Below are 12789 nucleotides of genomic sequence, written 5' to 3' on the forward strand. Positions count from 1 at the left end.
CGAAAAGTTACTTGGACACTACAGCCTATTACATGAAAGGTCAAGTTATAATGGTCGGTGATTTTAATTGTATTTTTTCAGACAAAGATTTCACTGCAAATAGAAAATGGAGAATCACATCTTCAGCCAAATACTTACATTTTGTAAATCTAATGAATTTAATGGATATATATGAGCTAAGAAAAACAAGCACTTAAATTTACCCATTATTGATACAGCTATGGAACATAAAGAAATATTGATAAAGTTTTTGTCCCAAACAATCTGTTATTACATATTAAACAACAGGATCCCAGTAGTCAACAAAATAAACGAATTCACCAACAAGTTAGCGAAAACCACCAGGAGTCAGGAAACTATGCTGAAACAGCGTAGATTTATTGATAAAAACAACAAAGGTTAAGCGCTTTCCACAGTATAAAACTGTCTTCATCAGAACAAACCATACTAAAACTCATCCTCTTATATACAAACCTCCCACAAAGAAAACCCGCCCTTTACATCAATTAATCAATTATGTAATGTTAAGGCAGTAGTGGGAGAAAGGGAGATCAGGTGGCAGATTAAGTTGGATGCAGCCACTCCCCCTGGCCTCAATGAGGTGATCCCTACTAAACCCCTTGTCAAGGTTTAAAAATTTAAATATTTTAAATATTATACATATTATTTGCATCAAGGAGATATATATATATTTATATTCAATCTTAGTACACCACATGTCCGCAATTTTCACATTATTTATGTATAATATTTTTAGTGTAGGAATATCAGATAGTCAGGACAAAATATTACATTTATATAATATTTTATTATATTATATTTATTGTGTTACATATGAATGTTATTCATTCTTTTCATAGATGCTGTAAATAATATCAGATACAAGTATTTATTCAGTATTATTTTGATTTATGAATTTTGTAATATGTAAGGTTTTATGTTTTACTGAAGGTTAGTTGTAGTTCAAGTTTGTGTTTCACAGAGCTTGAATGTAATGACATAATTGATTAATTGATGTAAAGGGTGGGTTTTCTTTGTGGGAGGTTTGTATATAAGAGGATGAGTTTTAGTATGGTTTGTTCTGATGAAGACAGTTTTATACTGTGGAAAGCGCTTAACCTTTGTTGTTTTTATCAATAAATCTACGCTGTTTCAGCATAGTTTCCTGACTCCTGGTGGTTTTCGCTAACTTGTTGGTGAATTCTGTTATTACATATACAAGAAGTTTCAACAGTTTCATGTCAGTTATCTGACCATAAAACTATAATCTTTAATATCATTTTAAAAACTATTTAATACATCACAAAAGATTAACAGCATACATTTAAAGGATTCAAGGATTGCTATGTTAAAGAGAGAAATAATTTTCTAGAAATAAACATGAATAGTTAAGTATCTGACACTGTCCTGTGGGATTCACTAAATACTTACTTAAATGGAAGAGTTAAAAGTTGGTATATTAGTAAAATGAGAATGAGACAAAGACTTGAATACACTACAGGCCAAACTAGACACACTAAAGTCAAATCTAAAACCAAATGACATTATCAGTCAGCCTGAACTTAAAAACTTAAATACAAAACATGTTGAAATTCTAAATCATAAAGATTCAATAAACCAGCTTTTCAGGCATATTTCAGTAAACCCTTTAAGCTTGCATAAACTTACCCTTAGGCCAAAGAAAATGAATACACTAAATTATATCAAACTATAACACACAAACAATAAAACATATTTTATAAACATATAAATAATAATACAAATAAGCTAGATAATGATATAGTTGAAACTTTTCTAAGGGAAATTCCAAATAAAATAACAAGTGAACAAATTAAACATTGATAGACCAATCACTTTAACAGAAATAAAAGACAAAATAAAAAAGCTAAAAAAAAAAAAAAAAAAAAGTGCCAGGCTTGAAATACTAACGGATGATGCGGTTAAATATTACATAAGTTATATAGTGAAATAAAAACAACTGCTGAAGTCCCACTTAAGAAAATATTCCCTTACATCACCTAGATAAGGCTCCTACAAAGTGTTCATCACACAGACCCATTTCACTTTTAAATGTGGACCGTAAGATGTTCATGTCCATTTTAGCTAACAGGATTAATCTACTTATTCCTAAACTAATTAATGTACAAACTGGGTTTATTTTAAATAGACTACTACAGGATACCATAACAAGAATACATACATTAAGAAACGATGCAAATAAAAAAAAAATTCTATCAGTCTCTATTTAGATGAGGCTTACAATAACTTTTTTGCTTATGTTAAAATTGATTGTTTTCTTTCTAATTCCTTTAAATTATAAAAAGGCACAAAATAAGGCTATCAATTATCACCTTTGCTTTTTGCATTAGCTGTAGAGCCCTCTGCTAATAGTATTAGATCCAATAAGAACATTAACGGTATAAAAATAAGATTTTGAACTAAAGATTCAACTCTTTGCAACTGATATTTTACTAATAGGAAATAAATACAGTATTCATTAGAACATATAATTAATTTTGAGTCAATATGAAGAACTCTCAAACTTCAGATTTAATCATAAGTACATTATTAATTAATAAAACATATAAAAAAATCATACAAAAGTGGTCTAACTTCAACTGGAATAGCAATCAAGTGAAATAACGAGGCACAACCATTATGTCTAATAGTAAAGAAATGATAACAATGTCTCAACAACCTGTTGAAAGTTTTAAGTTTAGTCGCAAATTGGAACAAATTCTTCTTTATCATGGAAGAATGATTAATCTTAAGATGATAATTCTCCCTAAAATATTGTTAGTCTTACAATCTTTAGTACCATCTCCATCAAAAAATTATGAAGATAAATATTCTACTTAAACTTTCTGGCATCCTAATAAACCAAGAGTTTCATTTGATTGGCACAGAAAAGATTGGGAAAATAGTGGAAAAGGATTCCTTAATATTCAGTCTTATGCTGCGTTAACAGTTGCAAGTTATAGCATTGTGGATAAATTCATCTTATAATTCAAAATGAAAACAAATACATAGGAAGTAACTAGGTTATTGGCCTTGAGGCCCTTACAAGCCTAGCCAAGAATTTAATCCATGTTCCAACAAGCCAGCACCTGATGCCCCTTGTCCATCAGGGACACAGGTGGAATCCAGGGATGTATTTTCTGTTCCCCATCCAGTTTATCCAGGTTGTACTTAAAAAGGATTAACAAGGTACTCTGCTTGACATGGAGAGGGAGTCTATTCCACAGAAAAGGGAGTCTCCAGGACACAAATCTCTCCCGCCAAGTCCTACTGATGTCACAGACCAGGTTGAGGTCACAAGTGCAGGTTACTAGAGTGGAGCTGGACTTGTAGATATGCAGCAATCCCATCAAGGTGGGGTCTGAGTTTGCTTTGTATGCCAGACAGAGATCACCTCTGAGGAGTCTGTACAAGACAGAAGAGGGACAGGGCTTTCAGCCTGTGTAGGGGTAAGATGCTTTAGGCCCTGGATTCTTCTGGTAAGGAACCTCTGTAGTCTCTCTAGCTGCTGCATGAGCTTTGTGAGGTACATACTGAAAGGGACACTGTACATGATGTAATTAGTAAATAATAAATATATCTCAACCAGTCAAACAAATCGTCCCTAATAGTTTTATCTTATTAAAAAAAAGATTTATGTGTAAACAAAATAACACACTCCATTCTTCTCAAATTCCCCATTTAAATATTTAAACATCACTTCCTCTTTCCAAAAGTTCACATATTCTAACCACTGTATTAAAGACTTAATATTTTCTGTTTCCAAATGCATATACAAATGACTGCTTAGAAATTCACTTCAACAAAATGCTAGTATTGAACCAAAGTAACTTGCATTTATTTGCATCAATTCTTCAATGGTACATGTATCATTGGTAAGATCAGACCATAAATTAATTTCACTGGATATACACATCCCGACCCCACCCCCAGCCCAGAAAACCACAGTGAAAAACTTCTCAAAAGCTAACTTCACACTTCTCAAATCCGAAGTGGAATCCTTCAAGGCCCCAGAGCCAGTGGAAACTACAGCCCAAACTGCAGAATCCTATATAAACGCATTCTACGGACATCTCGAGGAATGCATGGATCATGCTATCCCAAACAAAATCAAGACACAATCATCCAAAGGCAGGCGTCCAGTCTGGTGGACCCCAGCCATAAATAAACTGTACAACAGAAGGAGGAAGCTACTACATGATAGAGCAAAATCCCTAAAAGGGAAGGCATCTCTGATCAGTACTAGCAAAAAATTATGATCCCTCATAAAATCCTCCAAGGCCAGCTTCGAGAGAAAAATTGCACAGGACACTAAAGACAATCATAAGGCTTTTTTCAGTTATGTTAGGAACCTGGGGTGCAACTCCCAAACTTGTTCTGAGTTGATTCTAAAGGACAGAAAATACACTGAACCCACAGACATCGCAAATATCCTGGCAGACAGGTTCAGTGCAAACTTCTCCACCCCCCCCCCCCCCGAAAAGAGCAAGTATCTATCCCGGCAGAGTGCAGCCACCCAAACATCTCTGATGCTCAGGTGAAGGCCGCCCTCTCCAAAGCAAAAAACACTGCTTCCATGGGACCAGATGGTGTCCCGGGTTGTGTCCTACATGAACTCCAAGAAGAACTAATCCCTCAAGTAAAACTGCTGTACAATCTTAGCCTCACTACAGGATATGTGCCCAAAGAATGGCGTACAGCAACAGTGGTCCCACTCCACAAAGGTGGCGCCTCTGCGGACCCTGGAAACTATCGCCCCATAAGCCTGACTAGCCTAGTATGCAAGGCTATGGAGAGGATCATCATGGACTCATAAACAAAGACATTGGGGACCTACAGACACTAGATCCTACCCAATTTGGCTTTGTCAAGGGCAGATCCTGCCTTTTGAACCTGGTCGACTTCTTCGAAACAGTCACCAAGGCCATAGATGAAGGGAAGGTAGTCCACACAGCCTATCTCGACCTCGCAAAGGCATTTGACACAATACCCCACTCAGGCATCATAGATAAGCTATCCAGCCTAAATATAAACCCCTATGTCACAAGATGGGTCGCAAACTGGCTCAAAGACAGAACCCACAGAGTCAGAGTAGCTGGGGCCATGTCAGACTCGAAACCGGTCACAAGTGGTGTCCCAGAAGGTTCTGTCCAGGGACCTCTCTTGCTCGGTATTTACTTTTCTGAGGTACAGGCCAACGTGGAAGGACTATGGCTCACCAAGTTCAGAGATGACTGCAAACTGGGCGCCATAATTGACTCTCCAGCTGACACAAACATCCTTCAAAAAGGTCTCGCAGAGACGGATAACTGGTGCCAAAGCCATTGTCTAAAGCTAAATGCCAAAAAGTGTATAGTCATACCCTTTGGCAAAAACAATGTGCCCACAAATTACCACAAAGGTGGTAACCCATTAAGTACAGAAAAAGTAATTAGGGATCTGGGGACCCAAGTTGATAGCAATCTCTCCTTTGACAACCACATTGCCAAAGTGGTTAGAAAGACCTTCTACATAGCCCACCTCATCATGAAAGGATTCCCATCTAGATCAAGAGAGGTAATTGTGCCCCTTTATTCACCCTCATCAGGCCCATCATAGAATACAATGCCCCCTTTGGGATGTAGCTTACCCAACACCTGCAGCAATTAGAAAGACCCCAAAAGTACCTCACCAAGAGGATCAAGGGATTCAAACAGATGCCATACGCTGCTCAGTTAAAAAAACTCCAGCTCTACTCAGTTGCATACCGTCTACTTCGAGGCGATCTATGCCTGACATATAAAGCTATGTCCAACCCAGAATTAATGGACATGCTCCACCTCAGTAAATCTAAATCCCTTAGAGCCACGCACTCGAGGGATTTAAACCTCAGCACAGAAATAAATAGAACATGCTGGAGGGACAGATTCATAACCCAGAGGCTCCGCTTCGCTCTGGAATAGAATTCCATGTATATGTATATGTATATATATATATATATATGTATATATATATGTATATATGTATATATATATATATATATATATATATATATATATATATATATATATATATATATGTATGTATATATATATATGTATATATATGTATATATATATATATGTATATATGTATATATATATATGTATATGTATATATATATATATATATATATATGTATGTATATATATAGTATAAAAGGAAGTGATGCCATGATTTTCAAAATTGTCTGATGAAGTTTAACAAGAATTAACTTTTGCCTACTCGTGGTCACTGTTACCATCACACTGCCATGGCCAAGCGGAAGCATTGTCACCGTACAGTAAGAGGTTCTCCTGTTCAATTCTTGGCTGGCTTGTACGTAAAGCTTCACCTATCAACAGGCAAGGGGATTGTGCTCAGAACTTGTAATGTCAATTCATTGCATGTTTAGTGGTTTCGTATGATGTGCTGACAGAGGTTAATTGTGCATCAAAGTGCTGCACAGTACATCTGTTGATATTTCTACATGTCAAAGTGCTGATGTCAACTATGGGCTTGCTGAGGAATGACAGTGAGACAAGATTTCAATGTGCCATGGGTGAAGCCTCCAACATAGCAGAACTGGATGTTAGCACCACATTTCAGGAAAAAAGCAGAGGAAAGTTGAGCATTTCCTTGACTTTGAAGTAAAAGATGAGACAACACAGGACCTAAAATTAAAATTATGTGTAGAGTTCTTCAATGTACTGCTGAACGCAACACTACAGTCATTTACCAACCAGTTTTAGCAGCTTTTAGATTTTGATGAGGCCTTTGGATTTTCATCAAATATTGAAGCTTTAAGTGAAGATGTGGAAGACACCTTGACCCAACAGCACAAGACACTGAAAGAAAAACTGAGAGTGCAAGTGACCACTGTGACATTGACTATGGACCTTGGACATGAACTTAAAAGCCTTTCTCAAATGCTTGACACCAAATTATCACCACTATGTTAAATTTCATTCACAACCAGTTACAAAACATCTATATAAATAGTTTTCACTGCACATTTATCTGTCTGCACTTTTTGGTGGCTGCTGCAGAATGTTGTGATTTTAATCTCAAGCTCAAAAATACAAACCTACATTCATCAACATGTCAGGGAGACTTTCAGGCTCTCTCCTCTCAACTGATTATGAAGTGGGACAAGGCTCATCATACAGCAGCCTCATCAGACTCGTGGGACAAGGCTCATCATACAGCAGCCTCATCAGACTTGTGGGACAAGGCTCATCATACAGCAGCCTCATCAGACTCGTGGGACAAGGCTCATCATACAGCAGCCTCAGCAAACTCTGTTATGAAGAAAATTCCTAAGATACCAGTAAAACAGGATGTATGTGCACACCTGTACTTTACAGTAGTCATTTAGAACATTGTATGGCAGTAAAGTTCAGGTTGCACCTTAGCCTGGCTTGTATAATATGTGCTGTATATTCACCTGACTTTGCTTACTCAAGCAGGCAGAACCATGTAGGAAAATGAGGATGGAAAAGCAGCAAGATATCAGATAACAGCCAGGAGCGGCGGGACTCATAGTCAGGCAAGGACAGCCAGGAGCGGCAGCATTCATTGTGAGGCAAGCCGAGCTACAAATGGCAGTATTCGTCATGAGTCAATGAGAGTTACGAGCGGCAGCATTCATCGTGAGGCAATGAGAGCTACGAGCGGCAGCATTCATCATGAGGCAAACAGAGCTACAAGCGGCAGCATTCATCATGAGGCAAACAGAGCTACAAGCGGCAGCATTCATCATGAGGTAAGCAGAGCTACAAGCGGCAGCATTCATCATGAGGCAATGAGAGCTACAAGTGGCAGCATTCGTCATGAGGCAAGCAGAGCTACGAGCAGCAGCATTCATCGTGAGGCAAGCAGAGCTACGAGCGGCAGCATTCATTGTGAGGCAAGGACAGCTAGGAGTGGCAGCATTCATGAGGCAAGGACAGCTAGGAGTGGCAGCATTCGTCATGAGGCAAGGACGGCTAGGAGCGGCAGCTTTCATTGTGAGGCAAGGACAGCTAGAATGGCAGGATTAGTCATGATGCAATGGCAGCTAGAAGCACAGGAGGAACCAAAATGGATCATATGGCAAAATAAAACTGGCAGCAATCTGATAAGCTGAAGAGTTAACTGCACACTGTAGATAAATGACACTCTGTTGTATGTCATTTGTGTGCTTTTTAAAAGCGCCTGTTTCTCTATGGGTTTGAGTTGGCCTGCCTCAGTCATGTTTGTAGCTGTCTTTGCATCTTGTGTGGAGAGATCAGTCTGTCCAAAGCATCTTGTGTATTTTATTGTCTTGTGTGGGCATCCCTGTGTCATCTTGCTGCAAGGCAGTCTGTCTTGTGTGGTCATCCTTGTGCAGTCTTGCTGCAGGGTGGTCTCTGTCTTGTGTGAGCATCTCTGTGCCATCCTGTTGCAGGGTGGTCACTGTCTTGTGTGGGCATCTTGTGCCATCCTGCTGCAGAGTGGTCTCTGCCCTGTGTGCAGGAGTCTGTGTGGGTGGCTCTGCCCTGTGTGCAGGAGTCTGTGTGGGTGGCTCTGCCCTGTGTGCAGGAGTCTGTGTGGGTGGCTCTGTGTACTTCTGTGGGACTGGCTACCTTGATGCAGTACACAGGCTTGCTGTAATACAATACTGATACTAGATATCAGTCAGTGTGTGTACCTTGCTGTGGTACTGAGGCTGGTCATAATGTAACATTGCTACTAAATGCCATTCACTGTGTATGTACCCTCTGTAGGACTGGCTACCTTACTGAGGTACAGGTGCTTCTTGTCATGCTACATTGTGTTACTAAATGGACAGTCAGTGTGTGCATATACCTCTGTCAGTGGCTACCTTCCTGTGGTGCTGAGGCTTGTCATGATGTAACACTGTTACTAAGTGCCAGTCAGTACATTGATGCAGTACTAGTGGCCCTACAATTCTATGGTCTGAGGGTACTAACTTTATATAGTTATCACTAAAGGGGTGCTGGGGGAGTTGACAGGGAAGGGGTCATGGCAGCAATGTGGTCACACCTTACACCCTCCTGGGTAGGGTCCCCAACATGAAACTTGCTGGTGGTCCAAAAATGCTAGTATCACCTCTGGTAGTAAATAGTCTTCTATTAATACATCTGCCAAAAGTCTGCATTATACTATACTCAGTCCGGACACCCCATCTTTTTTATGAATATACACTGAAACAGGCAAAAAAATAGAACAAAATGCAGCAGAGTCTGCCCCTGCAACCATAAAAAAAGAAATTACAAGAGTTTAACTCTGATAGACTGAAGACTTAAATCAGAGAGAAACTTGAAACCCAACTACTTAAAGGCTATCCATGTAGTCCAAAATAGCAGCCCCCTGCTTTGAAAAAAGATGTGTGGCAAAAATGAGATGCAATGGAAAAAAGATGGATTGCTTAGGAGAGACACAAGGAAGTATTAATTCACAGAAAGGATGGCAGCACATGAAACAGCCTTAATAAAGTCAAAACAGTATGAGACCTCAAGCATGCAAGGAGTAAACACAACAGTTCTTACGAGGATCAGGGAGAATGTTTCTGGTAACAAGGTCTGCAGTTTATCCAACAGATCAGGAAATTAATAGGAAAGCAACTCGAGTTTCTTTGCCATCAACATCTATGATGAGCACTGATACATATGTAAGCCTACAAAACTGTATGATCTTTGTATAAAAGAGCAGCTACACAGCACAGAAAGCAGCTTTCCTTCTCTGAAGGAAGCTGACAGCTGAAACAGACATCATTCGCATATAACATTTATCCTCATTCCCTGCTGCTACTGCATTCTCTAAAACTATTACAGCCATTTCAAAATTCTTCACTTCTGAATATTTAAGGTTAGTTATTCTTCAACTTACGATAGGCCTGATGCCATGTTATGGTCTTACTACAGTTCTATAGCTTTGTGGCTTTTTCTTAATGCTGCAGAGATCTAAGTGCATACTGAAACCTTTTGACAAATTAGCTCACCATCAGCAGTATAGACTCAGGATCTAGGCAGCTATTTCCATGTTCCAGATGAGTGAATGTAAACAGTAGACTCAACGAATCTCACCACTTCCTCATTCCAAGGGAGGTGGTCTACAGAATAAGCTGCCAGACACAGCTGCTAGGTTATCACATGCAAATTAGTGTCACCTACCTGCTGAACTTCAGCTGCCGTGCTCCGGAACAGTTCGATGTACCTTTTCCCCAACATGTTCTTGTGTTTCTTTAGTGCGTCCTGTGCATACTCCTCACATGCAAACAGAACAAAAGCATCGCCAGTTGGCCGACTGTCAGGGTACTTTACAAAAAGGATTCCTTCTTTACCATCTGTAACAGGGCACTGTTCCCCAAAGAAAGTCAACACTTCATCTGCTGTGGCATTGAACGGAAGGCCTCGCATCCTAATAATTACCTGGTTCTCTTTAGACAGAAATTGTGCAACTTCATTGGAAGTACCTAAAACAACAACAAATCAGGAAGCATTTTAGTGATCAGAAACTACTGTTACCGTTGATATTTTAGCATGAAGTCTAGAACAATGTATCATGTGTGTTTATAGTTCCTCTTCTCAACAAGGACCCTCCTTAGCCAATGCTAACAAGAAAGTGAAAGATAAAACAAGAGCAGATTCTAGCCAGTTATTTCAACTGTTTACAAACCCTTTATCACATTTCCATTGATATTTCAGTCAGATTTTTCAGCTCAGCGACATTAGTTTTTAAGTTTATTTCAGCCAAAAGCTAGTGCCAGCAGAGTGGTTTATGTGAAACAGTTAATGGAGATACTAGTTTTTATAGACAGATATCTATATGGCAGATATACCCTTGCACAGTATGCTAACAGTTTCATTCAGTAGCCTAGAAATGAACAGGCATGGAGTCAAAATCACAGGTTATTATATGTTAACACTATGCCAGAACCAAGCCTCACTGATGAAGTCATAATTTAGAAACTTGCACACAAGAACTACTTGACACAAACACACATACAACCAGATGCCACATCTTAAAATCTGTCATTTTAAGTAAGGATTACACAGTTAATAAAATTAAACAACTTTATTCATTTGTATATGGAGTTCATTAAAAGTGTGCTCATTACAAACATTCCACTTGTAGACAGCAACACCAGTTACACTAACCCACTTCTCCTCAAAGCTGCTAAAACTAATAGGTCCACAGGTGTGTACTAGGCTAATGACCCTGGAGCCTTTACAATCCTAGCCCATAGAATTGCCCTGGCATTGTGCAGCCCAACATTAGCTCCCACTGCCTCTATCAAGTAGAGCCGAGCCGCTGGAGTGATCTGAGGTCACACAACAGTGAAGAAAAAGGCAAACTCCACTGATGGCAAAGTTAATTTTGGAAAACAGTGTTCAAACATTTTATTTTAACAAAACAAACTTCGCCTATTTCACACATTTCCACTCCATCAGCAATCCCATTCTGGTTTGGGGTGTCTGTTATACATGTTGCCTCTGGTAGATTCTGGCTTTCTTGGAGGGAGGATATAACAGTGCTAATTCCCTCACCAACCTCTGATAGAGGGCTTCTGGTTACCAACAACTTAATTCCCACTCCTAGTGCTGATTAGACACAGAGAAGTAGATGGTAAGGAAATCCCAGTTGCTGGCAGTGCAGACACCTACCCTTACATTTCATACTGACTTGGCCTTTTAATGTCAGTATAGTGCTTTATCTCACCTGCAAACAAATTATGAGGTCTCATGTTTTCAAAGTACTCAAATGCAACACAGAAAGCAATCCTGATGAACAGGATGGAAATGGAGCTGGACCAGTCTAATATAAATGCTGTAATCCATATTATGTCATACTTCTGATCAGTAAACAGACAGTACCGTGGAAGAAAAAACTTCAGATTCACATTCCTGGAGCACTGATTTTCTCAGAAAAAGTTCAGCCCAGCAGAAAGGAAATGTCATTTCAACTGCAAGTACAGGATAAAATTATATTCAGGAAGCCTCCATTCTAAAATGGATCATTTTGTAGAGCAAAAGTTCCTCAGATTAAGCCAACATTATTTCAAATGATATGGACCAAAACCATGAGGCGAGGGTAAAGTTCACAGAATGTTCTCTGAACACACTTCAGCTCCTCCTAGCAAACAGGCATGTTTTATGGATTCATAGTATGTTACAAATAACTGGTAGAAAATGCCTCAGACAATAAATCAATATTTTGGCCTTGGAGAGTCACCAGCTAAAAAAAAACTAACAGCATTGCGGTAGTTTATTCAAGATCATTGTCTGCAGCTATTTAAAGCTTGCATCAAGTAGAAAGCCATTAATATTTAAAGAGGTAATGGATCCAAACAGTGAGACACCACTGAAAGCGATGGATAAAAGGCTTGCCCTTAACTATAAACTTCCCGACTTTTAGTTTGTAAACTTGAATTCGAGCACATTTAGTAACAAGCGGTTCTCTGTGTATAATAAAAGATGGCATGACAATGCATGCATCTCAGCTGTCCAGATTTTCACAGAGAGTCCATATTTTTTGTCAGTTCCTCATAAAAAGTTTGGTTTTCCAGCAAATTACTGGGGATTGAAGTCTGAAACTAATGGCAGACAGTTAAGTTTAAGACTTTATACCCTTCTGAAAATTCATGCTAATGCAAACCAGTTATTCCATTCTATCAACTTCCAAGCTTAGAGTAATATTTAAAAATTGCCCCCGTTTTGGGGTCTTTGTTCCCCATTATTTAGGTTTGTCTAGATACCTTGCCCTAAGAGGTCAAGAAGTATGCTGGAC

General features: G+C 38.9%; 1 protein-coding gene across 3 annotated transcripts in view; it reads right to left on the reverse strand.

Moving 5' to 3' along the window:
• The window catches only part of ESRP1 (epithelial splicing regulatory protein 1), a 627793-nt gene that overhangs the window by 239132 nt on the left and 375872 nt on the right, over positions 1 to 12789 (reverse strand). For all 3 annotated transcript variants that reach the window (XM_044066542.1, XM_044066541.1, XM_044066543.1), the window contains exon 10: positions 10173 to 10474. In XM_044066542.1, the coding sequence (XP_043922477.1) occupies positions 10173 to 10474 (302 nt within the window). The remainder of the gene's footprint in view (positions 1 to 10172; positions 10475 to 12789) is intronic.

Source organism: Protopterus annectens, chromosome 3.part1 (assembly GCF_019279795.1).
Source record: "Protopterus annectens isolate FY-2018-M chromosome 3.part1, PAN1.0, whole genome shotgun sequence".
Lineage (NCBI taxonomy): Eukaryota > Metazoa > Chordata > Ceratodontiformes > Protopteridae > Protopterus > Protopterus annectens.